The sequence below is a fragment of the Ambystoma mexicanum genome, chromosome 11, assembly GCF_040938575.1.
Source record: "Ambystoma mexicanum isolate Mex_15411 chromosome 11, UKY_AmexF1_1, whole genome shotgun sequence".
In the NCBI taxonomy this organism is placed as follows: Eukaryota; Metazoa; Chordata; class Amphibia; order Caudata; family Ambystomatidae; genus Ambystoma; species Ambystoma mexicanum.
The window spans coordinates 1,124,260,857-1,124,286,068 of record NC_090934.1 but is presented as its reverse complement, the minus strand read 5'-3'; the positions used below and the strand labels follow the sequence as shown (position 1 = coordinate 1,124,286,068).

General features: G+C 47.5%; 1 protein-coding gene across 6 annotated transcripts in view; it reads left to right on the top strand.

The window, feature by feature from the left end:
• USP3 (ubiquitin specific peptidase 3) overlaps positions 1-25,212 on the top strand; it is a 1,719,287-nt gene that overhangs the window by 876,858 nt on the left and 817,217 nt on the right. For 4 of the 6 annotated variants that reach the window (XM_069624461.1, XM_069624459.1, XM_069624458.1 and 1 more), the window contains one exon: positions 12,102-12,215. The exons of the other annotated variants lie outside the window; for them this stretch is intronic. In XM_069624461.1, coding sequence (XP_069480562.1) covers positions 12,102-12,215 — 114 coding nt within the window. The remainder of the gene's footprint in view (positions 1-12,101; positions 12,216-25,212) is intronic. 6 annotated transcript variants of the gene reach the window in all.

Genomic DNA, 25,212 nt, shown 5'->3' with positions numbered 1-25,212 from the left:
CGGTTCCTGTTCAGTCTGCCCCTTGACAGCCAATCTCAAAACCTTCGACCTCAAAGGAAAACCTTGGACTCTCAATTCTTTCACAAACTGCAGAACTAAGTGGTCGGTCTACATAATCAAATGCCCATGTAATCTCATATACGTGGGTAAGTGTAAACGAGAAATCAGGCAACGCATTTGCAAACACTGATCCTGTGTGTGAAACCAAGTTGAAGATAAACCATTGGTGGCACACTTTAAAGCCAAAAACCATACTCCTAATGACATTTTTTGGGCAATATTACAAACAGCCAACAACCCATTTCGCGGAGGCGACAGAGACCTAGCTTTGCGCAAACTTGAGCAAAAATGGATCTATCGCCTTGACTCAGTGAAACAAGGGCTCAACGTTTCAATCGAATGCAACCTTTTTTTCAATAGATGTTTCATCCATCCACGGCCACCCACCCATGAGCCCTGGATTACACCAGCCCCTTCAGACCACCCTGCGGTCTCCTTTCATTGAGCCGATAAACCAGTTTTCTTCCCTTGCCTGTTGTTCTTGCTCATGGGTTTATCGCTCCCATTTCTGGGTAATTGGTCCTATGTTATAAATGTATTCTCAGGGCAATACAACACTACTCTTTCCTCAGTAATACATACTCTGCTATAATGGACTTTAGCGTGTAACCTCCAAACATTTAGTTTGGATCACTACTGTTCAGTGATTTGTGTAATTGTACTATTTCTGTGTAACGATACACATATGCACAAAATGTATGACCATTTTGCCGCTTGGTACAAATAAGCAAGTATTGTGCTATTTTATGTAATATAAGTCACAGCACCTTGCAATGTAAAGATCAGTCCACCCTTCAATGACGCTTTTCATTCTGCAATTGCTTGTTTTTCTCAGAACCAAATTGTTTCTTTTCCGTGTTTTGCAATATGTATAACAAGCAGGCTACACCCACGAACGCTGTAGCTGTTTTTTTTCACACTATGGACGGTATGCCTAACATGGAGAGACACGTCCCCTTCTCCACGCATCTGCTTAACGAGACACTAGCCGCCCATGACATGTGCAGTCCATCTAGCCCACAGTCAGGCATACCACTCGGTTATCTATCGCACACGCGCAGTAGCAGGATACAGTAACACAGCTCATTCTACCGAAGAGCTGACCGCCGCCGCACGCCGCAGCTAAGACCTAGACTCAGGTATTCCACCCGTCCATTAGTACCTGCACTAATCGATCGCCTTTAAACCACGGCGCTATCTGTCGATGCACGTCCATTCTAGTGTAAGCATTTTTGTCCACTCTCGGATTGGAAATGCCCCTTTTCACTTCACGTGCGTCCCACGGGATCCCCATATACAAGATGGCAGCCCCTGGCCCCTCTTTCCAAGCAGCCTTAGTGCCTTCCTTTATTGGATAAACAGATTGTACTGCACATGCAAGCACTTGTTAAGATCTGTGCACTTCACCAAGCATTTCTTTTCTTTTAAAATGTAAATACACTTCCTCTCACCCCGACCTCCCCCACAGCACTGTGCACGATCCACACGTCACAGTCTGGATATAAACTAGATCCCAAAAGATTGTCTCTTTTCCTACTCAGCTCTAGGACTCGGACTCTTGCAGACAGCCTCCAGTCCCACTTCTTGGACTCAACATTTTTCTGACCTAGGCGATAATTATCAGAACATGGTAGGTCTCCTTCATTTGCAGTTTTTAACCTCCCAGACACCTCTATCACTGTACTAACCAGTCCCCTGTATATCTACAGGCTGACGGTTCCAACTACTTCACCTGACTTGATCCATCTGTCCTGAAGACCGTTCGGTACCTGGTGCAACAACGCTGTTTCCATCCCTCCAGCCACACTCACCAGCTATCCATACCGAACCAGAAACACAGAATAATGTGTCGACAAGTCTAAGACAAAGCCTATTGTCGTAACAATATTATTGTTTGAAACAACAAAAAACTGTGATCTTTCACTCTGTATACTAACTCACAGCAATGCACACTCGAATGTGTTCACTATGTATAGTTTCAGCGCCACGGCGCAGTTTGTAAAGAAAAAAAAAAAGTCTTCTTTTTTCTCTGTGTTAGAGTAAAATAAAAAAACCCTGTCCTTTGTCAGTTTCACTTCTCCAAAGGGTTTTTTTGTCCTCCAGAGCTAACATTGTTTTTAGCTCCATTGCAAACCTTGTTGACCCTATGTCACGCCATTGGTCAGGGTAGCTTTGACTCATCTACTGTGCTCCACATGAGTGGCCGTGGGTGAGGAGGAGATCCCAATCATAGCATATGGGCCCGAGCAGTAAGACACCAGCTGCAGTACACACGAGAGATCTGCAGTAAAGGAGGACAATGAATGCCCCAGACACCGACATTTGAAGCAGTGCCGACAGAAGCCCGGCCCTGAAGGACTGCAGCTGACAGGCGTGCGGAGAGTCCGGAAGGTGGCCTAGGCTGGAGAGTTGACTGGAGAGGGGAGGCTCCCTCACCCCCTCTCCATCGTAAATAGGGTTCCAGCGTAGATCTGATCACATCGACTGGGGAATGTTTTTCACCTGCCCAGATTCTGCCAAACTATTTGCTAGGAATATCCCAGACTCTGGAGGATCACCAGGGCACGCACCATGATACCACCACCATATCATTGTACAACTGTTATTCAGTAAATGGCTAATGAGTCCAGCAGCTGGGCTCCCCTGGGCACTAGCGAGGGGCAGGGACACCCAGATGATGGCTGTCGCCACACAAAGTGTACAGGCCGCCCTCTGTGCCCCATTTCCAGCTCAAACAGCGGAATTGTTGAATTATGTTATTGTTGGGGTGTTATGGGGAGGGAGGGCTGTGAACCGATTAGCTGCAATATCTGGCGTGGGTGGTGGGGGACGAGCTGGGGGACGCGGTCACAGGGTAAATTACAAGGGGCAGATGATAAGGGCCCTAAAAGGTCCCGCCCGATGACACTGACACATGATTTCATACAAGGTCTCCCAAGTAGATGACAGTGTTAAGCTGGAAATAACCCAATATAAATTCAGAAGGCGACCCCACCATGGGCAGAAGAGGGGATAATCCGTTATCAATAATGTCCTGAACGTAAGAGGTTTTCCCAATCAGAAAAAGATTAGACTAATCGCAAACCACAGCAAAAACCATAATGTCAACATCCTATGTATACAGGAGACACACCTGGCTTACGGAACACCCAACACGTGTGTATGAGCGTGATAGAAATAAAATATAAATTCAATTCAGTCCCTCACCTGCCGGAATGGGACATACGTAGGTATGGCTCTTCATAAACTACCCACCAGAGAGAGGTCGCAATTTACATACACAATTCCCTGGATTTCAGGCTACATGAGCAGTTGGGTGACGAGGAAGGGAGATGCATAATTCTAGCTGGGGAAATTCGGAGCTGGAACTCCTACTGATTAATGTATATGCACCGAATACGGACTCCCCAGATTTCTTCCACAAATGTGCCAAAAACATAGACCTTCCGGGGTCATGACACGATCTGGGTCAGGTACTTCAATATGGCTCTCACATTGGAATACGACCAATCCTCAACAACACAGCTCACCTTACCCATGGCCAGTCATTGCCTAACACCACGACCTACATGACATATGGAGGGAAGAACATACATATGACAGAATATACCTACTTCTCTAGCGTCTAGTTCATCTCGGATAGACTACATAATGACCACCTCCACCCTGGTGAGAAGTGTAACAGAGGCAGAAATTCTACCCGCACCCTATCTGACCACTCCCCTGTCCTGGCATGCTTGACTACCCGATGGGCCCCACTAGAGAGTTGACGTGGCGGTTCAGAGCCGCCGCGTTGAAAGACTGCATTCCGAGAGGAAATCAAACAAGACATTCAGACATACTTCGATGCTAATGTAGACTCTGGTCCTGACCCAGGCATCATCTGGGAGGCATTTAAAGTGTATGTGAGAGGCTGTTGTATTTCCAGGGATGGGAGGGGTGCTGAAAGCCCTGAAGGGATCCATGCGTAAACTGGAGGGATCTCTTAGGAGCCTAGAGAATCAACAAGGTATTCAAGACTCAGAGGAAATACGAGACTTCCTAAGGAAGCAAAGAGAAGAACTCAATCAACGAATCGGGAGGATAGGATCAAAGGGGACCCGATAGCCGCCGTTGGGTACAGAGAGGGTGGCCGGCCAAGTAGGAAACTTGCATGGGCCATAAAACAAGAAAGACAATTAACCCCCATTATGGCAGTAGAGGACTTCAAGGGCAACTCGTCCGGGACCTGGCGGGGATCAACTCAGTGTTTCGAGGGTACTATGAACAGTTGTACTCTTCCCACACCACAGCAAGGCACGACGCGTTGATTGGATACCTAGATGAAGTAGCACTAGGTTGGATGGACCCCGAGCTCGGGGGGGGGGCTGAATAGACTGATAATGGAGGAGGAGGAGATTCGAAAGGTGATCCTGTCCCTTCCAAATGGCAAAGAACAAGGAAATGATGGTATAACTGCTGAATTTATAAGGCATACGTACAGCACTGATCACTGTATTACTTAAACCTGAGAAAGATCCCCAGAAATGTACATCATATAGACCGCTTCATTCATCAATATTGATAATAAAATCCTTGCGAAAATATTAGCAGAGAGACTACTCCTGCATATGGAAGAACTGGTACCTGCTGATCATCCCTAGCGGATACACAGCATAACTTGCAGAGAGTGTTTGAACTCATGCACAACATAGACCCGGAGATCCCCATAGCGATAGCGGCATTAGACGCCAAAAAGGTCTTTGACTCCATGGAATGGTCTTTCCTCTTCGAGGTGCTGCGACGCTCAGGCCTGGAGTCGAAAGGTTGCAAGAGACATGTCTCTAGGTCTCGGTCCTCGTCCCCAGCGAGACCGCACGAACCTATTGAGGGCTCGGGGCCGGCGCCGACGCGTTCGGCACAGTGTCCGTCCGATTTGGACATCGATGCCTTGCCGTTGCATCAGCACACCGCGCCGGCAGCACCTGTGTTGACGCTGAAGCCTTTGGCGATCCCGATGTCAAGGTTGTCGACGCTATCAGCGCCTTCAGGGATTTTTTCTCGAAGTTTGCCGTTGGAGTACCCAGACATTGTGGCTCCTCCAAGGAAGGCTACATCGAAGTCGGTGAGGCCGGTTTTGGCCTCCAGACCCTCTTCTGTCCCCAGTCCTGGGTTTCAACCCCTTCTATTTGATATTTTTGAAGAGGAGGAAAGGTCTGAGGTTGAGGAACCTGGTGACCTTGATGATGCTCCAATTTTTTCTGGGGGCAGTCAGTTGTAGGAGTTGAGGCAGACCCTCCATGATGCAAGTGGACTGTGGACTGGACACTGCCCAGAAAGTGGAGTTTGGTAGACCTGAGCCTTGGTAGACCTGAGCCCTTTCTCAAGTCCTCCAGGCCCTTCAACTTCAGGATTGGTTGGTGTCTCTGGATGCTTACATCCATGTGCCGATCCATCCCGCGCACAGGAAGTACCTGAGGTTTGCGGCTGGCAACTCGCACTTTTAGTTTCGGGTCCTGCCGTTCGGATTGACCTCTACCCCGAGGGTCTTCACCAAGCTCATGGTGGTGGTGGCAGCGTACCTCAGGGGGTGGGGGGGGTTCACGTCTACCCCTACCTGGACGACTGGCTGATCCGGTGCGCTCTCCGAGCTAGCTTTGGATAATTTTGGTGTCACCTGCCGCACCCTCCACAGGCTGGGCTTCTCCCTGAATTTCACGAAGTCGCACCTGACACCTTCCCAATAGCTTCAGTAATTCGGGGCTGTGTTGGATACGTCCTGGGGAAGTGTTCGCCTCCCAAGGTAAGGGCTCATCACATTGTGCAGATGGTGGATAAGTTCCAACATGCCCAGAGTCTCCCGGCATTCAAATTCTTAAGGTTGCTCGGCCTCATGGCTTCCTGCATTTTTCTGGTGCCAGAGGCCAGGCTGTGGATGAGATCCCTGCAATGAGTCCTCAAGATGGTGGTCGCAGTTCTCCGGCAAGATGATGGGTCCGGTTCAGATCCCACGCTTGGTCTCCCAGGACCTTATGTGGTGGGTGAACGAAGGCAACCTAATGAAGGGGGGAACCGTTTTGGCAACCGTGGCCGGAAGTGACTGTAGTGACGGACGCTTACCTCACAGGATGGGGTGCTCATGCCAAGAACTTGACCGCCAGCGGTCGTTGTTTTCCGTCGGATTCCAGACTCCACATCAATCTGTTAGAGCTGAGAGCCATCAGGCTAGCCCTGAAGGCTTTTCTGCCCTCGGTACGGGGGGTGGGGGGGAGTGTGTCTTGGTCATGACGGACAACACAGTGGCCATGCATTACCTCAACAAAAAAAGGGGGGCAGGGTCACTCCCGTTGTGCAGAGAGGCAATGCAGCTCTGGTTCTGGGCCATCCAGCAGGAAATTTTGATCTCGGCAGTTCATCTGGCCGGCGACATAAATGCAGCGGCGGATGCTCTGAGCAGGCAGAGCACCGTCTCTCACAAGTGGGAGTTGGCTCAGGAAGTCCTTCAGATCATCTTCGCCCATTAGGGAACCCCGCAAGTGGATCTCTTTGCCACCAGTGTCACCCGGAAGTGCAAGAGATTCTGCTCAAGGGAATTTCCTCTAAGAGGAGCCTTAGGAAACACGTTTGTGGTGGATTGGTCATTCCCACTGCTGTACGCGTTTCCTCCAGTCCCCGTCTTTCCACAAATTTTGCTGTTCCCACATGATCCTCATTGCTCCAGATTGGGCCAGGAGAGCATGGTACCCGGACCTTCTGGAAATGTCCATCTGCCCTCCACCCCACGAGAGGATCTGCTCTCGCGTGAGGGAGGGAGGAAGGGGGGAGCAGGGTGGGGCCGGGTTCAGGTTCTCCATCGAGAGGTCGAGACACTCAACCTTCACACTATCTGAAAGGTTAAGGTTTAAGGATTGGGACCTTCCGGATGACATGATGGAGGTGTTGCTTTCGGCTAGGCGGCCTGCAACAAAATCCCTGTACCGTTGCCGTTGGCATAAGTTCTGCGACTGGTGCAGGGATCACATTGTTGATCCTTTTCAGTGCTCCATTCCTATGGTTTTGTCTTTCTTACTTTCCTTGGCCCACAGGGGCCTTCAAGTGGGTACCATTAAAGGTTACCTCGCAGCGCTGTCTATCTTTAAGCGCTTGTCTGAAGAATGTTCTTACTTTAAGATTACTTTGATTTCTCAGTTTCTTAAAGGACTGACTAATGTATTGCCTCCAGTTTGGGATTTGGTTTTGAGATTTCTCCTGGGTGCTCCGTTTGAACCTTTGCACTCTTGTCCTTTGAGATTATTGTCCTTCAAGACTGTGTTCTTGGTTGCGGTTGATTCGCTTGCAGAGTGAGTGAATTGCAGGCACTTTCACTTATGCCACCCTTGACTGTGTTTCACAAGGACAGGGTTGTACTTGGGGTACGCCCTTCTTTTCTACCTAAGGTAGAAGGTCTCCATCGGTTAGATCCTAGGAGAGCTCTTAGCTTTTACATTTCTAGGCTGTCCAGGGTCAGAGTGGACAATCAACTCTTTGTAGGATATGCTGGACACCGATTGGGCCAGGCTGTTACCAAACAGACCTTGTCCAGTTGGATTATCCTTACCATAACGGAGTGTTACCGGTTGGCGGATAAAGACCCTCCTGAAGGGTTGAGAGCTCATTCCACTAGGGGGGTGGCTACTTCCACCACCCTCCAGCGGGGTATTCCTATTTGGAATATTTGTGATGCCGCTACTTGAGCTTCAATCCATACATTTGTAAAACATTATTCCCTGGATACAATCCATGGTCAGGATATGGCCTTTGGGAAGGCAGTTATTTATTCCGCAATCTAGTTGGGTATTCTAAATTCTTTTCCCACCTTCATTTACTGGTACTGCTTTGGGATTCTGTCAAAGTAGTGGAATTCGTTGGAGGACACAATCCATTCGAAGAACAAGTTACTTACCAACTGGTAACGTTTTTTCGACTGGATGTTCCTCTAACGCATTCCACATCGCCCTCCCAGTATGCCCCTCTGGAGAATTTCCTATGCGATTGCAGCATCCGTTTCCGCAATGCTAAATGCAGTCCAGCAGGCATCTGAATGTTGTCACACGTTCGGGGGGAAAAAACTTAAACTGAGGCTACGGGCGCCGTGCGTCCTATTTATAACATATTGTGATGTTGTACTCGACAGAGGCCCTCGAGGGCCATGGACCAGATGCCATCGACGCAGGACGCCCTCTGCCGAAAAAGTTTCCGAAGTGCGCAGCTGTGGACATTACATGTCAAAGATGTGGAATGCGTTGGAGGAACATCGAGTCGAAAGAACGTTACCAGTTGGTAACTAACTTGTTCATTGCCCCTTCACACTTCAGACTTCCTTCCCTGGGAGCTTCATTGTTTGGGTTCCAGCAGAGACAAAAGTCTGTTCAACCCCGTCATTATCGGGGGGTTGTCAGTATCTGCTGAGAGAGAGCCCTCCTTTTGGTGCCACCCCTCCAAGCAGAACACCTGTTTTTCAACTTGCAGCTCCAGCCACCATAGTTTTAATCTTTAATTTCTGATTTTTAGATCCAGAATTAAAGCAAGCCGGTTGCCTAAAATAACCCATGTTATATAATCTCACCATCAACAAACCCCTTCATATTGCTAAAGACTGGCAGGCTTTCATTCACCAGTGTACTGTTCCAAAACACAGGCATTTGTTTTTCTTTAATTTCCAAAAGCCATTTTTTTACACGTAGTGCAGCTGGCCTTTCCTCCTTGAACACAACTTTTCATCTCCAGCATCTTGACGCACAGTCTTGCAGCTATAGTTATTCTCTTGAAGGCTGGAGGTGGTCTGCAGCACGGATAAATTGACACAGATATGGCTCAGCTAGTTAGTCTCTCTCTGAACCGCTGAGTTGTGGGTACTTTTGCAAAGGAAATGACCGTTTTCCTATGTAAGTAAAAGTAAAGTTCCTGGTTGTTTTTTTTTTTTAGAGTTGGTTTTACTGGGCTTGTCAATTCAGAATCATGCCTGCTTTTTCTAAGGCACAGTGAAACACACAAGGCTTGGTAGGGCTTTTTAATTACAGTGGCTTTAAGAAACAGAGGGAATTTAGCGTCAAAGCCACATTTTTTTTAAAGGTGAACAGGGATTTTGTCTTTTGCAGCAAGCAATGCTGCTTTTTCCACTTTCTTCCTTTTATTTATGTCGGAACACACTGGCAATCTCCTTCAATGTGCCCTTTGTTCCATCCTCCCCGATGTGTGCTTGGCAGGATAGTGCAGCCATTTTTGTTGTCATTGCAAAATTCAGTTTTGAGCCATGGCGCTCACAGGAGCCAGCGCAACCCTTTTGTGGTTGTGTCTGCGCAAATGCAGTTTAGTGATGTGGGGCAGTGCCGTTGAGTGGGTCAATATATCCCACATCCTGTGATTTAACGCTACCGGTGTTCGCGGTCGCGGAAAATCATTGTAGTTTGTTGTAAAACCACTGCCACCAGCCATTTCGAGAGGAAAGGGTAGCATTTGACTGCTACATGAGTATCTAGACACCGGGGATACTAAGTAACCCCTCCAGCACTCTATGAAGATAGGGTGTGCTGGGTCTATGAATTTAAAAAGACTAGTAAAGTCAATTTCACTTTACTTTCTCTGGGGAACAGTATATCTCAGAGAAGGTATTTAAACCTTGGGAAAGCCTGGAAAGGTTTCCCTGTGCCACTCCACTGAGGGTGCTGTGACGCACATGAAAAGATGATGCCTATGGAGTTGTCTAAAACTCCATAACCAAAGACAAGTAAAAACACATTGATTTAAAAAGTTCAAAGTCCAAAAGTTTAGCAAAAGAGCTGGAGGGTTCTAAGGTGGGAGGAATTGGAACATTTTTGAGAATTCTCCCCATCACACAGCGTTTTTTTTTATTTTGTTCTTCCGACTAAGCAGGGAGTCCACACAAGACAATGTAACATAGGCACTGCCTTTTATACTTCCTTCCGTCCCCTCCGCCAATCAGCAACATTTCTGTGAGGGGGAACCAAACCCATGGCTCATACCCACTGCCCCGCCCACTTCTCTTTCTGATCTGCCAGCTGGTAGCCATGATGCCGGTTTGCTTGCCCACATGGGTTTTGGCGTTTCACAGCAGACTTCAGCACTCGTCCGCGAGTCAGCGGTCCGCTGCATGGAGGTGCGGCACCACTCAGTGCCCATCGAAGGTATGTAGTATTGCTGGGTTCTGTTTCGACCTTTGATTTGTGGTGGGTGGCTATATGGTTTTTGCCTATCATAAACCGCTGAATGTATGTTCATGTTGGTATTGCATGCAGTCTCGTTATGTACCCGTCGGTGGACTGCCTTTTAGCCGGCTCCTATACTTATTACTGCTCGCATAATTCTAAGTGCGATCCAGATGGCCGATTCTTTCTCAGTTCTGCTGCCATTTCCCAAGCACGGTGCTGACCGCCGCTTGCTTCTCCTGACGATAGCATGCCTGCCAAGACCCGCTCCACATGCGATCCATCCCTAAGGATTCCCCTTTCTTGGTGACCCGCAATGGACGTTTTTTCCTGGTTATGGTTGTACATGGGTTGTTAGCTACGAGCTTGTTACAGGCCCCTCTCAATGGCTACCTTCCTATCTGGCTCCAGTAGGCCTCCCACCACAGGCAGAGAGAAGGTCCCATCCCCATGTGGCAAGGTCAGTTTGCTGACCTTGTCGCATAGGGTATCACAGAATATCAGTTATCGCAGAGCAGACCTCTAATCAGAAGCCTTGCATCGCTGGGCATTCCCACAAAATCGCTTCGTGAGAGCCCTTACCCATACACGTCTACCATGAAAGATCCAACGTTTTGGGATATTGCTTATGCAACAGTGTAGGAGGGCAGCAGCATCTGTACATAAAACATAAGTTTAAGTTATACATCTTGAGCCTGGGCGGAGACTGTGGTTCTAAGACTATTCCTCAAGAAGGATTCTATTCCCAAGTCCTGCTTCCGCACTTGCATATACTTCTCAGGAGGGGGGTACTTTGTAGAAAGCTTCAAGATAACTCCACTGGCTGACTTGGGATTCTGTTGGGTCCTTTCAAACTATGTTAACTTGCTAGATCTTGCCATCTTATTTTGCTTCTGGAAGGCCCAAAGCTGCAGCTGCAAACATTTGAACCTTTCTTGCGATCCCAAAGTCTGCCGGACATACACATGTGATCTCTAATGTATTTTTAACGTCTTGCATTCCAATTCTGCTAAAGTTGATGCCTGATTACACTGTAATTATTTCTGGTGACATTGTATCTATTTTTCTGTTGAATTGCAATATCTTGTGGTAGGTTGACTGTGAGGCGCACATTTTTATTTTCCATTTACTATACCTTGGAGGTCTAGAAATACTGTGACGTTCTTGGCGTTGGCAATTGTTTGTGAGCCTTTTCTGGCTATTACTATGTGTTCTTATGTCGTGTTCAATTTTTGCTGTCCCTGAACTACGGCCATCCCTTTGTTTTGTGCCTATCACTGGGTAGTGGACTTGCATTTTAGCATAGGGGTAGAAGTGTCTTTAGGACAATTTACTATTTTTAAACACGCACTGGGTATTTGTACTGTGTATTATGTCTTAAAGTGCTTATGAAATGAATAGATGCGTGTGTGTGACTTAATAAAGTTGTATATTTTTCAGTATATCAGTGTGGTGTATTATCTTTGGGTAATTGTGTGGACTAATGTTCCTTTGTGTCTGCCTATTTCCCCTCTCTGGAGTTAAACCTGACGGCTCTGCCACACTACCATAGAGTGTCTGGCTTTCCTTTTGGGCTGTGTGCTCTGCCCCACCTTAAGGTTAGTGGTTGAATAGACCTCACCTTACGTTTGTTCAAACATATACCTTAATAGTGGTGCACATGCTTTAACATGGCAAGGACCAGTCCTTTTGGAAATCACGAGTTGTTGGTAGATTTTGTCCGGAATTGTACTATGCATGTTATTTCAAAAGAATGCTTTTCAGTCATCTTCTGCCTTGTTTTGTAATCATTTTTAAAAGTGCTGTATAACCTGTTGAGTTACAGCCAGCCCACCTCTCAACTCATTTTTTTTTCAGTTCTCTGGTGGAAGAGTTTAGGAAGACACTCTGTGCATTGTGGCAAGGCAATCAGACTGCATTTAGCCCGGAGTCCTTATTCTATGTGGTTTGGAAAATCATGCCCAACTTCCGGTAAGAACCAAGGAAAGGGTGCAAGATGTACATTTATTGGCTCATTCTTTACATGTTTTAACGTGTGAAGAGCAGAACCGACTTTCTCTGAGTTTACATGAGATGGAATGTCCAAAGTGGTTCTTATTAACAATGTAGTTATCTTTGTGAGATTAGTTTAGCCGACTGCATTTAATCTACCACAAGTAGACTGCTGAAGGAATATTCACAGCCCTGCAGTCCCTTACTCTTTTCACAACAACCTGTTCAAATATTTTGAGTACTGCTTTTTCTGATGATATAGCCATAGCATATATTTCCTAATGGCAGTGCAGACTCTTGTACTGTGCGTCTAGTATAATTGCAGTTAGATAATTGAATACATTTTTAAATGGGTGTCTCCTTATTTTCTGTATGACTTCTTGTAATGTCTGACGACTTTTTTGTCTAAGGGTGGTGTAGGGGAACCGCTTCAGGTTTACTGTCAGGGGGGATTGTTTTTGTCAGCACACAGAATGGACAATAACATTGATTGTTAAGATGGATTTTCAGAATCGGCCCTGTGGACCAATTCTGAGAGCCAACCCTGCTATGATGAACAGGGACAAACATTAATGTCTAGTCAAACTCTATCTGGATAGTGTGACTGAACTTCAAAGCTTAGACTTAGGAGGGCGAGAGAGGGGTAAAGGGTTCAGTTAAGCACACAGTGATCACTCTTAATACAAGTTAGGCAGAATGTATACAAATAGTTATTTATTTAGTCTTTACGCAGCTAAAACCCACAGGTAAGTAATACTCTAAAACATTTGCGACTAATATTTCTTCCATTCGTCTTTGTGTGCTCTGCTAAGAGCTCTAATACTTTACTTTTAAATACAATTAGAAACGTTTCAATGTACTGTAAGTCTAGCAAAGCAAGTGACTAAAGAAAAAGAACCAGGTAATAAATCGAGACTTTGAGAACTAAGATTCTTGAGAAGAGGTTTGCCAATACCACACAACATTAGAACTAAGGTTCTAACTTTAAAATGTATTTCCCTGGCTAGAAAAGAAGGGGCATATTGCCCTTAAAGTCACAGGACCCAGTAAACATATTTTCAGAAAATTAGGAGTGTCTTTTAGGAAGTGGCACACATGTTGGCTTGAGCAAACAAGTAGTTGTATGTTTTTTCAGAGTTCAATCAAAACAAGAGGAAAGTCTTTAAAATACCCCCTCCCAATCCAACCACCTTAGTGTAGAGCCAAGAGAGGATACCAGGCCAGAACAACTGTGTTCACGGCTAGGCAAGGGAGAGACAGGTCTAAGATGTCATGCCCATAGAATCCTTGGGATACAGAGGGAGGCAGAACAGACATCTTTACTCACCCCCCCCCTGTGCTCGGTTTCACTCGGGGACCACTGTAGGAGTTACTGAAATCACTGAACCTGCTCGATTCATGCCTTGGTTCCGTTGAAGGAAGGTCGCTTCAGGCGGTGTGGTCTTAGGTCTAGCTAGTTTGTGGTTCTGTGCTCTGATGGACTGGATTCTGTACAGCTAGACACTCGGGACACACCGACTTCGGGAGTACAATTCTGGTGACAGCCTCAATGGACCCCTAGGAAAGGATGCAGGTGGCATACAATTATGGCCACTTTAAGGAAATGGTGAAAGCCGATCCTCAAGGCGAGAACAAAGACAAATCTTCATGGTGAGCTGCAACTTCAGGGAAACTGCAACTTCAGGGAAACTCTTCTTGTTCCATAAACTGAGGATAGGCGAGTCCCAAGGCTCAACTTGGGATGGCTGCCGTTGCATCGAAGTAGTCCAGGACGATGTTTGGCTAGCCCATAGGGTGGATCTGTGAATGTTACAAACGTTTTCAGTGGCTGGATCTTCAAGCAGGGGTGGGAACTGTGGTTCCTACCGGTCCAGTGGTCGAAGCAACGATAAAGGTCTTCTTCAGATCTAAACGGAGTCAGGGCTTCACCGGGCAAGTGACAAAAGGGCTGCTGACTATCTTCCAACAATGAGTTCTGGGTCTTCAGCATGCTACTCTTCGTCGTAGGCATCTTGGCTCTAACGATCTGAAGTGTGGCTCCAGGAGTCCTCCTTTTATCCAGGATCCAGGCTGGAGATGCCCCTTTCCACCAATGGCAAGGGTCTGCACCATTCAAAGTGGCTGGGGCTGTCCAATGCTGGACAGGCTCTTGTCACTGCAACTGCCCAGCAACTGAAACATCTGGCAGGTATGTGGATGGGACTGGGTCCAGACAGCCCCAGCCCTCAATATCCATCCACACACACAGACCACTGCAGTTCCACTGAAAGCTGGACCTTTACCCGGGAAAGGGCTTATCATGTATGGAAAATCCAGCCACTCGATGGCAGGAAAAAGGTCAAAAGGCTAGATCGCAAAAGGACAGGGGAAATAGAATATATGATACTGTATTTTGCATTAAGCAGAAAAGTGCACAAGACTATAAAAAAAGAAAACACTAAGAGCATCTGCTGCCATCAGCCCATCCTGGACACATCATGCAAGTAACCACAAAGTTCCTAAAAACAAAGTTACAGGGACAGTGCCCCTACTGAAATTCGCTTAAGATGATGTATGCAGGAAAAATAAACAAAGAACTTTACAGTGAAGATGGATGGATAAGTGCCCCCAAAGCAGCTGAGCTTAGCAAGGTAAGTATAGCATAAAAGGCTTCACTTACCTGCAAAAGTCAGGAAAAGTTCAAAACAATAGCAAAAAGAAGTCCCTGATGTCCTACGGAGGGAAAGCAGCAAGCAAGTTTAATTTTTGTTTACATTGCTCTATTCAAATGATGAAGAAAAGTAGAGGAGCAGAGCTTGCTGAAATACAAACCGTGGATATACGATAGAAGTTAGTGTGAGCCTCCTGTAAAGAAGTTAGTTAGATCCTCCTCTTTCGCTCTGGCCCATCAGTTTCACTGCAGTTTGCAGTTTGACATCTCACTACAGTAAGCTTTGGGTAGGTATAGGGAGTAAAATGAGGATTGTATGGGGAGGTGGGGACAAAAAATAGGTTATTTGGAGTTTGCCCCCATTAAAAAGAAAACACAACAGAGCTGTAAAATGCAGTGAAATGTCTTGGGCAACCAGATCTACACATTGGTAGGCAGGCACAAAATATAATGATAGCGGGTGTGCTGTGGGCAAGAAAAGAGATGCAGGCCTTAGAACATACAGACGTTTTCTCAATAGGATCCCAATTGCCAACACAGTCCCTGTATTTCTGGACCGGTTGGATAAATGCAAATGTTCACCTCCGTCAATCCAGCACCAGATGTTACGCATCATGAGCAAAATAGGTTCATAGAAATAGTTGGTGTAATCATGCATTTTCATTACCAGAAGTTGAATGCAATACTTTAAAAATAAATTAGAAATCACAGAAGTATGTAGGGCATCCATCATTCTGTTCACTTCAAAAAGGGAGGGCTGTTGTAAAATTTTATTATGCACATTTACTATCTATTCTGTACCCATAATTGGAATTATATGCAACTATTCACACTGAAAAACAAATCAGTATTCCAGTGTAGACTTGAAACCGAAATCCTTAATCGGCAATTAAGGGGCGATGTTAGCCAATGAATATAGTTAACATTGGCAGAAACTCGAGTGCACAGCAGGTTTTCATGTAATCTGGACCATCCTCCCAGAGGCTGGCTAATATGATGTAGGTAACTTGAGGATAACCATCTCTGGTTCCGGAAGCACCTCAAGACCTTCCTCTTTGCTTCTGCCTTAGCCCCCCTCCCCCGTGCTGATCTGTCCTCTCTCGGCAACGTGCATCTGGCCTACCCTCTGTCTTCCGGGTCCAGGTACCTGCTCCCCGGTCACCCCCCACCCCCCGCACTGCCTCCGGGCCACCCTTTGCACTAGGGTCTGTATCTGTACCCATATAGCGCCCCCCCCCCCAATTTCTTCCTGCACTTATCTGACATACCCTGTCTGATGCCTTAAACCCAGCAATTGCCGCTTGCTGGCTGCACTACCACTTTTTCTTTTTGTTGTCTTTTATGTATTATTAATCTGTTTTCTCCTTTGCTCCGCACTTCTCCTCCCCTCCCATGCACTTCTCCCCTCCCCCTCTCCCATGCACTTGCTCATTCTCAATGTCACTGGGCGTAGCAAGATCGTTGTTTTGTTCTCCCTTGTCTGGTCGCGGTCTGAAACACATGCGTATGAGCGTGCTATAAATAAAATATCATATCATAGGTAAATCTATGTGAAGGGAAAGGATGCAAAGCAGAACTTTACATTTAAATATCAACATGTGAGCTGCAGGCTGTGCACAGCATCTGAAAGATATATGCATGGAATTGTGCATACTAATAATTAGAGAACAGTCCAATTTGGAGGTAAAACACAGCATTTCACAGCAGAGCCAAAAGCCGAATTGGGCCCTGCATTGTGTGTGTTTTACTTACAGGATGAAGAATTAGGATTAGAAAATGAAACCTACAGAGTATAAAAAGTTAATATTTGACAGGAGATTGATTGCAAAGAAAATGTTGCGCTGTTTAAAGTAACAATTGCATTGGGGAAATGTCTGAACTAAAATTACTTTTAAAGACTGCATTTGTGAATGAAACCAACCTAGGCCTGGAAAGCAAAGTGGTATTTTCCTGACCCCAACAGCCATTGAGGGGGGGTGTTGCTTTCGTCAAGGAAATGAAAATCGGGGTCTCTGAAGCTAAACTAGAATGTTTTTTGACTAGGCCAGGGCCACCACAGAACCAAATGTTTTGCTTTTGTTCTCAGAAGCCAGGCCTTCATGAGGAGAACTGCCTTATAAATACAAAAAAAAGATTATGAGCAGTGGCCTCCTCAAATAATCAAATATTCCCATCAGCCGGGAGAAGTAGATTTGCACATTTTGGAGACTTGATATCTGACACACGGGACAGGCAGATGCTGGAATCGCTCAACAGGGCAGGTCTAGGTCATAAAGGGCCCTTTCCAACAACTAACTTCAGAGAGCTTTCAGCTTTCAGACACTGGTCCTATGACAACCACATTCTCAGGAATCATAAATGCACCAGCTCAGAGTTCAAAGGGACCAATACAAGATATTCTGTTACCAGGCAGAGGAACCGGGAATGCCACCCCTTTGAATTGTAAATATGGAATCACATTTTTGTTTGTAACTTAGGAAGGACATTTCGTAGATGTATTTATTTTTAAATGTTCAGGGTGAAAAGCTGAATGTGGATAGTTTTTTTTGTTTTGACATTTGTTTAATTATGCAAATTAGAGGAATATAGATATTTTTGCGCAGTAACATTGCACGTCATTGATTCATATATCCTAGTATCTGTGCCGGCGAGCCCATTATTCTGAGATGGGAAATTAATATTTGTAGGAAAGCATCAGAGGGTAAAACCAAAAAATCTGTTGCACGCATATTGCAGGTTGTGTTGATGAGAATCGCATAATTAAATGCCCCCAAGGGACAGCAATCTGATAACTGATTAGTAACACGATCCTGTGAGGAACATGTTTCAGGAATCTACGATTGTTTAAGGTAGAAATCTCCGGGATGACATCATGTTAGACTGCCCTCTTCAGCAGTATGCCGAATGAGTAAGAAGGAGATGGTTTAACATGCTGTCACCTTTGGGACTTTGTCCAGGCACATATGTTGACCAATTAGATTGGACAAATTATATCCTTCTCTAAAGAAAGTGGTTTCGGATTTATAAAAGTCCAAGCCCATAGATTCTGTTGGCTCACGCACTGACTGGGATACACTGACTGATGCACTGAAACAAGGAGATAAAGAAACATTGACAACAGGAGGCAGCATGGAATAGATTGTTTTCCTTTTGGATCCATTTTTGATTACTAGCAGTACACTGCAAGAAAGGCCTACTAGGAGTTAGTGCCAGGCCTTTGGCAGTAGAAAAGACAGCAGGCCCAATACAGAAAAAGTGAAACCAGGCTGTAGAGGAAACTGACACCATCTTGCTGACTGATGGCCATCTTTTCCTAGAGGGGGAGAAGGGAACTGGTCCTTAAAGGGGTCCCCATTTGATCAGAACAAATTACTATGCAAGTATAATATATGGGCACACTAATTCTATGGGGAGCAATACTCTAAAGGGGAATAGGATAAATCCCAGCTCTTTTTTATTTGTGAAAGTACTGGGGGTGCCGAGGTATATTGACTATACATCCTGAGAAATTAATACATAGTTCAGAAGTGTCTGCTTCTGAAATTAAAGATTTGATGCAATACGTCCTCTGGTGTGTGTATACTGGGAGATCCCCTGCCTGCTTCTCTATGTAATGATCAAGCACAGAATAAGTAATCTGGGAGCAACAAGGATATCTCATTGGGTACATACCTAGATAAATAAGGTAATTGGAGTCATTTCATGGTTACATCACCAAGCAGGTCTGCTACTGGTCGCTGAACCATTCAAGAGAAAGGGGAAAGTGTGCTTATGTGCTATCCATTTTCCCACCTTGAAGTAGTCCATTGAAAATGAGAAATGTACACTTCTCCAGCATGGATTCACATGCTCATGAATATTCCCAGTCGTCAGGCTTGGAATCCTCGGTAAAAAAAAAAACTGTTTCAGTTTTGTTTCGAAACAGTCTCATATGAATCAATCACTGAGATCTGGGTCCTACTGCCCCTAGCCAATGAATGCCCTCTACCTAAGCCCCTCTTCTGGCAGCCATCTTCAGATTGTTTTTTTTTATTTATTTTTTTATATAAATACTTTTATTAATATTTTAACAAACAAACATTACAAACCAAACCTGCAGTGTATGCGATAACTTTATATTTATGCATCATTCAATCGTGTTCACTGCTCCCTTTTCCCACCCCCCGTTCCGAGCCTACTCCTATTAATGTTCTATTCTCACCTCTTGTGGTGGGGTATCTCTCTCCATGAGATCCGGAAGGTCTTGTATTGACCCGAATAATACTGCTATGAGCAATCTCCAGGCCATCAGGGTCTCGGTTTCCTCCTCCCCCCCAGTGCTGCTTGCTTCCTGCCATGCCATTGTTTCCGCTTCCGCCCATTTCTGCAGATCGCCCCACCATATCTCCAGTCGTGGTTTGTGGCATGTCTTCCACCCCATAGCAATTCTCTGCTTCACAAGCGCATTTCAGTTTGCTTACATGCCTAAGTTTTCGTGGTCTAGGGAACCCCCCTAGCAAGCAGGCCCTCACAGTATCCACCACAATCCTAATATCCCTTTGCTGCCAGTTTGCGTGCAACCTCGCCCCAAAAGCACTCAATAACCGGGCATGACCAGAACATATGCACTATGCCCGCGCTCTCATTGCACTTAGGGCATGCCTGTCGTCCTGCATTCTTGAACTTGGCTATCCTTTGGGGTGTCAGGTACGCCCTATGCGTAATATACAATTGCATCTGTTGAAGTCTTGCATTTCTCAACACTTTCTTGTGATACCCCTGGACTCGTTCCCACATCCCATCCTCCATCGGGCTACCCACTTCTTCTTCCCATTCCAGTCTCAGTTGCTCTAGCTCCTTCCCCACTTTTGACATCATCATCTCGTATATCCTAGATATCTCGTGTCCCCCTTCCGCTATATCGTATATTGTGTCTATAGTAGCATCTGCTTCTTCCTCGAGAACCAGTTCAGACTACATTCTCTTGAGCTTCCGTACCAGTCTATGGTACGTGATATACTGGCCAGTATGTAACCCGGTGTTCGCTCCCAGCACCTCAAAATCTGTTATGGTCCCCTCTTGCCAAATATCCCCCAGTGTCACTATCCCAGCCGACTCCCAGCGATTCCTGATTGTCTTCCTGAGCTGCTCCTCTCCCCCCGCCAGCGCAACCAGTGGTACCTGAAGAGAGCACGGACACGGGTTTCCCATCAGTTGGCACGCCCTTCTCCGCACTTTCCACCCAAGCCCCATCATCTTGGGGCGTCCGTTCATTACAGCCTGGGACAACCATATTATCTCTTTCAAATAGAATGGGACACCGTCTCATCGGAACAGCCTGGTTTCGGTAGTCCCCTCTTCTGAGAGCCATTTGGCCACATATTGCAGCTGACTCACTATGTAATAAACTTCATAATTGGGCAACTTTATACCCCCCCTCTCGTGAGAATTCTGGAGTTTCCAGAAGGCAACTCTGTTCCGCGTACCATGCCACAGGAAGTCCCTACACATACCAGCCAATTTACTAAAAAACATCTTAGGTATCAAGTACGGGATGTTACCAAAGTAGTGCAGGAGCCTAGGCAAAACCACCATCTTCAACATTGTGCTGCGTCCCATCATTGCTAAGGGCTGCTTAATCCAGAACCGCATGCAATTCTCAATTTTCGTGATAGCTACTTCTGTGTTGCGCTTGTGGTGTTCTTCTACTGCATGGTAAATGTCTATTCCTAGATGCCATCTTCAGATTGTTAACGCATTTTCAAGTGTTGGGAGTCCTTGTGTTTCGCTCTTTGAGCTTATTTTTTGGTCAGTCGAGCCTGTATGCTCCATCGATTGTCTGTCTTTCTGATTAACATAGATCCATTTGTCGGCTATTTTCGCACCCCTCAAGGGCTGATTTTGTTGAGTGTTCTTCTTGGAGGCTTCCAGAAGTTTCTTCAGGCCTACATCGCTTGGATCATGTCTGATGAGAAGGACGGCGCTTCCCTCTTGAAGCTGCGGTTTGCGGAATGTGTTCACGGAGGGCAAGCATTCCCAGTGCCTGTATTGTCTCCACCTGACGCATAACGAAGAAGATTGTGAGATTTTAAATGAAATTATAGTTATTTTTATATCGCGCTCATACACAAGTGTTTCAGAGCGCGACCAAGCAAAGGGAGGGGAACAGGGGGAGAACAAAAAAAAGCAACAATCTTACTTGGCCCAGTGACATTGAGAGCGTGCAAGTGCATGGTAAAGGGGGGAAAAGGGAGAAAGTGCATAGAAGGGGGCAGAAGTGGAAAGTGCGGAACAGAGAAGAGAACAACATAAATAACAATAAGTAATATAAGTGAATAAATAAAGGTGATAAATGGTGGTAGTGCAGCCAACAAGTAGCAAGTGTTTGGTTGGTCAGATAGGGTAAATCTTATAAGTGCAGAAGGAAAGTGGGTGGGGAACTGTATGGGTGCAAATACAGACCCCAGTGCAGGAGTGTGGCAGGGTGAGCAGGTACCTGGGCCCGAAAGGACAGAGGGTGGCCAGGTGCACGGTGCCGAGAGAGAAAAACAGATCACCAGGCGAGAAGAGTGGCAAAGGCAGAAGCAAAGAGAAAGGTCTTGAGGTGCTTCCGGAACCGGTGATGGTTCTTAAGTTTCAAGGTGGCAGGGAGGCTGTTCCAGAGGGAGGCCCCAGCCGAAGACGGTGATATACCACCAGCAAGTTTCTTTGGAAAACGACTGACCCTGAGGGAGTGAGAAGTAGAGGAGCGAAGGGCTCGAGAGGCAGAGGTATTTACGGAGGGATAGTTCAATTTGCAGTTGCTTCACTAAGTGCACAAGGAAGGATCGACACCAACGGTTGGAGATGTGGCTGAATGCCAGGGCCTCTATCCCGGATGGTTCCTAGGGGCATGCTTCTTCCGGATCCAGCCAACTTGAGCGGACTTCTAAGTCCTTTGGGGACGCCTCGCCAGTGGGGGCGCAACACAAGGCCAAGCACAGAGTCTGCTTCCTTCAGGGTTGCTGCTGCTGCGGGTCCCACGACAGTCGGGGCGCGATCGTCATCTCCTTCTGCATCGGTCTCCAGCCACCGCTCTAGCTCCTTGTCCAAGCGGAAGTTGGCTACCCTGGGGCAGCTGCGGAAGAAACCGGAGAAGGCCAAGCAGGAGAAGACCAAGCAGGGATACTGGGTCTGACCTACCCACGAAAGAAAAGGCCAAGTAGGACAAGGTGTCCGACCAGGCCCCGAAGGAGAGGGCCAAGAAGGACAAGGTATCCGACCTGGCCTTTAAGGAGAAGGCCAAGCAAGACAAGGGAGCCAGCCTTACTGTGAAGGCCCTGGTGCACCAGACCAAGTCAACCTCCTCCTTCGAGTTGGTGGTGGCGTCCCTCTTGAAGGCCATAGGGGCCGACCCGGGCCAGGGTATCCCAACGACGGCCACGGTGTCTATTCCTCCCAGGAGGGAGGATTTGATCAAGCCAGTTGAGAAGATTCAGGAAAAGAGGATGCCGGACCTCAGCCCAAGACCGACCCCTCAGGGCCCAAAGAAATGGGCGGGGGGGGGGACTGTTGAAGAACTCCATGGAATGGACATTTCTTTGTCCAACGAGGAGGAGATACTTTCTGTCGGCACCGTCCAAGGGGACGACGATGAGGGGGACGTCAGAGAGTCGCCCTTCGGAGGTGGCAAGTGGGTCAAGCCATTGGGCATCCTGCAGGAGGGCGAGGTGGCGTGGCCCACGTCATCAGTGGTCTTGGACATCTTAGACACAGAGTTCCGCCAGATGGGAAACAGTCTGCTTGCGCCGGAGTGGCTGACTCAAGGCCACCAACTTTAGGCAGGAGGTCCAAACGAGGGTTCTGGACATGCCATTTGAAGGATACAACCTGTCGGGAAGGCAGTCGATGAATCCCTCCAAGCCATCAAGACGGACACGACAGAGGGAAGTCTGGCATGTCTTCCAAGGTATTTGGCGGGGGCTCGTTCTCTTACCGCCAACCCTCCTGCTCTATGACCCAGGGGTCATTTCCAAGGCTTTCGGCGGTGGTTGCCATAGTCGTCAAGGACCACAGGGGTGGCGCCTTGACCTCCAAGCAAGATTGAACCGGCCAAGATGTCGGGCCCCCACCCGTGCACTCCGGTGAGAGGCCGCTGGTGAACTTCGTCGGCGTGTGGGAGACCATCTCCACTGACAGATGGGTGCTGGACGCTCTCGTCCACAGAAAAACATTGGAGTTTCAACAAAAATGTCCGCGAATACCACTGGTGGCCGCCAGGAAAACCAAATCCCTCAGCTGCTGCTGTAGGTTCAGGCCATGTTATGAAAAGGGGCGATAGAGCTGGTTCCACGGCGACTCCAGAGCTCCGAGTACACTCAAGGTACTGTCTCGTAAGAAAGCAGACCGGGGGCTGGAGGCCCATTCTCGACCTACGACGGCTCAACAAGTACATAAAGTCCCAGAAGTTCAGGATGGTCACGCTACAGCACGTGCTCGACCAGCTTGAGGCGGGGGACTTTCTGTCATCGTTGGATATAGAGGATGCGTTTTCCCATGTCCCCATACATAAAGGACACCAAGTTTCTGTGCTTCGTCATTCAAGGCAAGCATTATCATTTCAAGGCTGTTCCTTTTGGACTGAAGTCACCGCCCAGAGTCTTCATCAAGTGCTTGGTGCCAGTGGCTGCCCACCTACGACTGCAAGCGATCCACGTTTACCCTTGCCTGGACGACTGGCTCACCCGGGCCAGGTCAAAGGACATTGCCGTCGACCCCACGGCGTGGACCGTCTGCCTGTTGACGGAACTGGGGTTCTCAGTAAATTATGCAAAGTCCTGTTTGACTCCATCGCAGGAAGTGCTGTTCCTGGGATCCTGGCTCAAGAGTGTCATGGCTGGTGTCACCGTCGGAGGAGAGGATTTCAGCTATTTTGGGCAAGGTGCAACGGCTGTTGGCACTGAAGGTTGCAAGGGTAAGGACCATCAAGTCTCTATTCGGTATGATGTCGTTGTGCATATACCTGATTTGTCTCTGCAGGTTGCGGATGCGCCTGCTGCAGGTGTTCCTCGAAGCTTCCAGGACCGGATCACGCTCAACGAGGAGTTCTGCCGAGCGATAAGATGATGGGGCGTGCTCTCTAATGTCGCCAGAGGCATGGATTTCCAGAACCCCCCCCGTACCAGGAGACGGTCACGGCGGACGCTTCCCTGGAAGAATGGGGAGCCCACACCGGACGTCTTCACGCCAGAGACCTGTGGCTGCCGGAGGAGAAGGCACTGCACATCAACGTTCTGGAGCTACGGGTGGTGTTTTGGGCCCTGAAGTCATTTCTGCCGTCCCTCAAGGGCAAGGTGGTGAGGGTCTTCACTGACAATACCACCACAATGTTTTACATCCGGAAGCAGGGGGCACCAGATCCCCTGTGCTCTCCAAAGAGGCGCAGGACTTGTGGCACTGGGCCGTCGGCCAGTGGATGCTCCTCATTCCGTTTCACCTCGAGAGACTAAAGAACACTGTTGCCGACTCTCTCAGCAGGGAGCTGCGCTCCTGCCACGAGTGGGAACTTCGGCAGGACCAAGTGGACAACCTTTTCCTCAGATAGGGCAGTCGCCAGATCGATCTGTTTGCGACGGCGACGAACACCAAGTTCCAGAGGTTCGCTAGCAGGTTCACCCAGCCGAGGAGCCTGGGAGACACATTCTAATTCCCTTGGGAAGGCCTATTTCTGTATGAGTTCCCTCTGTTGCCTTTACTTCTTCGATTTATCAATCAACTCAGACGGTCTTGGTGCAGGATGATGCTCGTCGCACCAGCATGGCCGAGGCAGATCTGGTACCCGGACCTCCTCAGCATGTCAGCATCGCCCCAGACAAGCTGCCAGTGGTCGCAGATCTACTCGCCAGGGAAGGAGGCGCAATTCTGCACCACGACCTGGGGTCTGTGAACCTGATGGCCTGGCTCCTGCAGCGTTAGATTTCGGGGGCTACGATCTTCCGGCGGACTGCAGGGAGATGCTCATCAAGGCCAGGGCGTCATCTACTTTAAAATGCTACGGGCACAAATGGAAGCGCTTGGCAAATTGGTGCCATTGGCAGAAGGTCAAACCTCTGAGGGTCACGCCCCCATCATGTATTTACTGTCATTGGCTAAATCGGGCTGGCTCAGTCCTCCATCAAGGTTCATCTGGTGGCTATCTCCCGCTACACCAGATCTCTGGGACGGTCTTCACTGTGGTCGCTTTGTCTAGTTAAATAATTCATCAAGGGACTGTTCCGCTCGTTCCCACCGGTGAAGGCTCCGTCCCCAGCGTGGGAACTCAATGTGCTCAAGTTTCTGTTGTGGAAGACTGCTTTCTTAGTGGTCATC